This window comes from Leguminivora glycinivorella, chromosome 12 (genome assembly GCF_023078275.1).
Source record: "Leguminivora glycinivorella isolate SPB_JAAS2020 chromosome 12, LegGlyc_1.1, whole genome shotgun sequence".
Taxonomy (NCBI): Eukaryota; Metazoa; Arthropoda; class Insecta; order Lepidoptera; family Tortricidae; genus Leguminivora; species Leguminivora glycinivorella.
Window position 1 is genome coordinate 5,326,801 of NC_062982.1, and position 2,991 is coordinate 5,329,791.

General features: G+C 39.4%; 1 protein-coding gene across 1 annotated transcript; it reads right to left on the bottom strand.

Moving 5' to 3' along the window:
- Positions 1-215: 215 nt before the first annotated feature.
- LOC125231964 (brachyurin-like) lies at positions 216-2,737 on the bottom strand. Its single transcript, XM_048137571.1, has 5 exons — positions 2,534-2,737; positions 1,716-1,992; positions 1,461-1,556; positions 820-1,013; positions 216-468 (listed from the first exon to the last, which is right to left on the bottom strand). The coding sequence occupies exons 1-5, from the start codon at positions 2,735-2,737 to the stop codon at positions 373-375; spliced, it is 867 nt and encodes a 288-aa protein (XP_047993528.1). The 3' UTR covers positions 216-372.
- Between the last annotated feature and the right edge of the window lie 254 nt (positions 2,738-2,991).

Sequence of the window (2,991 nt, forward strand, 5' to 3'; positions counted from 1 at the left end):
CGGACTCTATCAGCCTACCAATGTTTATCAAAATCGGAGACGTGATCCAAATATACAAACTGTTCGGGAATTGCACATTGTCGTTTTTGTAATTTATTCCACCATAATTCACTGTGTACCACCCTGAGCCACCGTGAAAATCGCCCAACCATTGTTTCCACCTCATAGAACGCAATAGTTCATTACTAGTCTTAAAAAAAACACATTTATTTGGTTACTTAACATTTACTGAAAAATAGAAGTAACAAAAACATTCAATTAACAAAATTTTCTATAAACTCTTCTTCAGACGAATCTCCTACGATGAATATTTTCCGGACTATGGCTACCGGACAAAGTGTGCCACTGTAGACCACATGACCCTAACGGCCTTTAGTTAGAAGTAATCCAGGGAAGGTGGTTCGCCACTCTGGTAAAACTGGAAGGTCCGGAACCGCATGGGAACGAAAAATATGCTCCTACACCAATCTGAAAACGAACATGAAGAAAATGAAAACTTTGATAGAATAAAAATGTTAAACTAATAATACAAATAGACACTCAACATAAATACTTTCGTACATAAATTAACGTGTTTATTTCCAAACGGAGTAGACAGAACACATAAAACTGCTCGGATCCCAATGCTAAGAGCCAATTGCTAAGAGCGACAATTAATAGGTTGAATGAAAATGAAAAAACAAATCTATTATAATATGATATTATTTTGTTTTCAACGAAAGCTCACTTCTGACGAAGATAACACGAAATTAGATAATGAAAAAGATGTAGACATAATTTTCGAATTGAGTAGGAAAGATAAAGAAAATAAAGACATATCAAAGTATGAACACCGCGGATGATTTGAATTAAAGGACCACCATCGTCGCCAACACATAGACCACGACCGCCAACGTTACTAGTGCAGATTTGGTCCGTTGGCATGAAAGAGCCCATATTTTTGAAGCATTCACTGGATTCGATGATCGGCATGGTCACAGCGGCTAAGTGATATGGACCGTCTAGATCAGCATCTAGAAAACACTAATTTGTTATGAATCCGTCAAATATAATATTACTAATAAGCAGGTCATGAATTTTCAAGAGTCTTAATACCCAGGTGGGTGCAGTCTCTATGTGTATCTCATTAGATCAGAGGCAAAATATACTCGGTTACCAACAATTTGCAAAGTTCATAAAGACATACATAAAAAAGAAGATGTCACTAGTTGATGAAGCACTTTGATGATAAATATTATAGAATATGATGATTTTATCCTGTTGTCCCTCATCAGGGGCATAGGGCTCTCAGGAAGGATTTCCACTGTTCCCGGTCCGACGCGGCCTCCTCCAGGCGCGCCCAGCCGAGGCCCACTGAGCCAGCCTCCTTTTCCACCGTGCGCCTCCAGGTCGTCCGCGGGCGACCTCTCCCCCTCGATCTTGATTATAGAATATGCCCCGGAATAAATAAAAAAACATACCTTCATAAGGGAGACCATATCCAGTAGCTATCACAACTTGTCCAACGTTATCACTCGAAAAATCGTTTGATGGCAGCGCTACTGGCTGAATAACATCTGGTAAAGATAAAACAAATTTCTGTTAGGTTACATTTTTAAATCGCACAAAAGAAAGCAGTAGTAGCCAAAATTGGGCTAAATGAAGAGGAAAAACAGCTGCAGAAAAAAGAAATATAAGGAGAGAGAGAGATAGTTTATTGAATGGTGAGAACTTACTTGAAAGACTGACAGCATCAATGCGAACAATAGCCAAATCAGCTTCCCCATCCCAAAGACTCATGTCCTTCCATTTTGGATGAATTTCAATGTCAGTGGTGAACCGTCGCTCTCCACCGGTGAAGATCCAGTTGGACTCATGAACCGTTTGAATGAACTCGATTTGGAAGGTGTCTTGGTCATAGCAATGGGCAGCAGTGAGCACGCGAGTGGGAGATATCAAAGTGCCGCCGCAGAAAGACCAGTAGACAGAGAAAAGTTTCATGAGGACTGCAACCTAAAATTATGCAATTGTAGGTCAGTGCCAAAAAGAAAACTTTACTAAAACTGTTATAATGTGTGTTTAGAAATGTGGTGCTGGAGAATGATGCTCCGGATATCGTGGACTCGGCGTCGTACTATATTCTTAGGAGCTCAAATTGAATAAAGACTGTCAGATGGCGTTCACTCTCGCACCCTTAGCTACTTCGGTCATGTTACACGCAGGGAAGACTCCGCCATAGAGACTTGTTCAGGGAAGAGTGGGCGGTACAAGACCCAGACTACGCCCCTCGATGTGATGGACAGACCAAGTGAGGGCTCCCTTAAATCACCCTTAAATCTGTGCACAATTGCACATGGAACGCTATAAATAGAGAAATATGGGGAGAAACTATTAAAAGCCAGCACAACGACCACAATGACCACGACTATTCTGACAAGTGTACGACTGAGAAAAAAATAATGTGTGATTTAAACCATGTTAAGTATAGTAACGTCGTTTTTTAAACTTAAAATAATGTAATAGATTCCGTCTTGGAATAAAAAAAATTACTTACATGATAAGGAACTTGACTAATGTCTACTACATTTCCACCGGCAATCCTTTGAATTAAAGTATTTTCACCCTTTTCTTCAGCTAATCTAAACCGATTGGCCAAAGGTATGCCTATTTTTGCGTGGTAACCGGAAGCATATTTGAGGGCATTCGCCTGACCCTCTGCGATTACCAAAGCTACTTGCACTATTACGTTCAATTTCATTGTGTTAACTGATTGTTTACCTTACAATCAATACTTTTTAAGCCAGTTTTATCTTCTTATCTTTGGTAGGCCGAGATTTTTTTACTTATTCCGTTTATCATTAGTTTAATTGGACTGATAAGTAACATCTATATAGTTATTATCCATGTGGGTTGCAAGTGACTTTTTCAATCATATTTTTATCTGATTTATTTTCGAATGACTAATGTCTGGTTCCGTGTTGCTGATGACTGATGTGTCATACTAGTTATGGG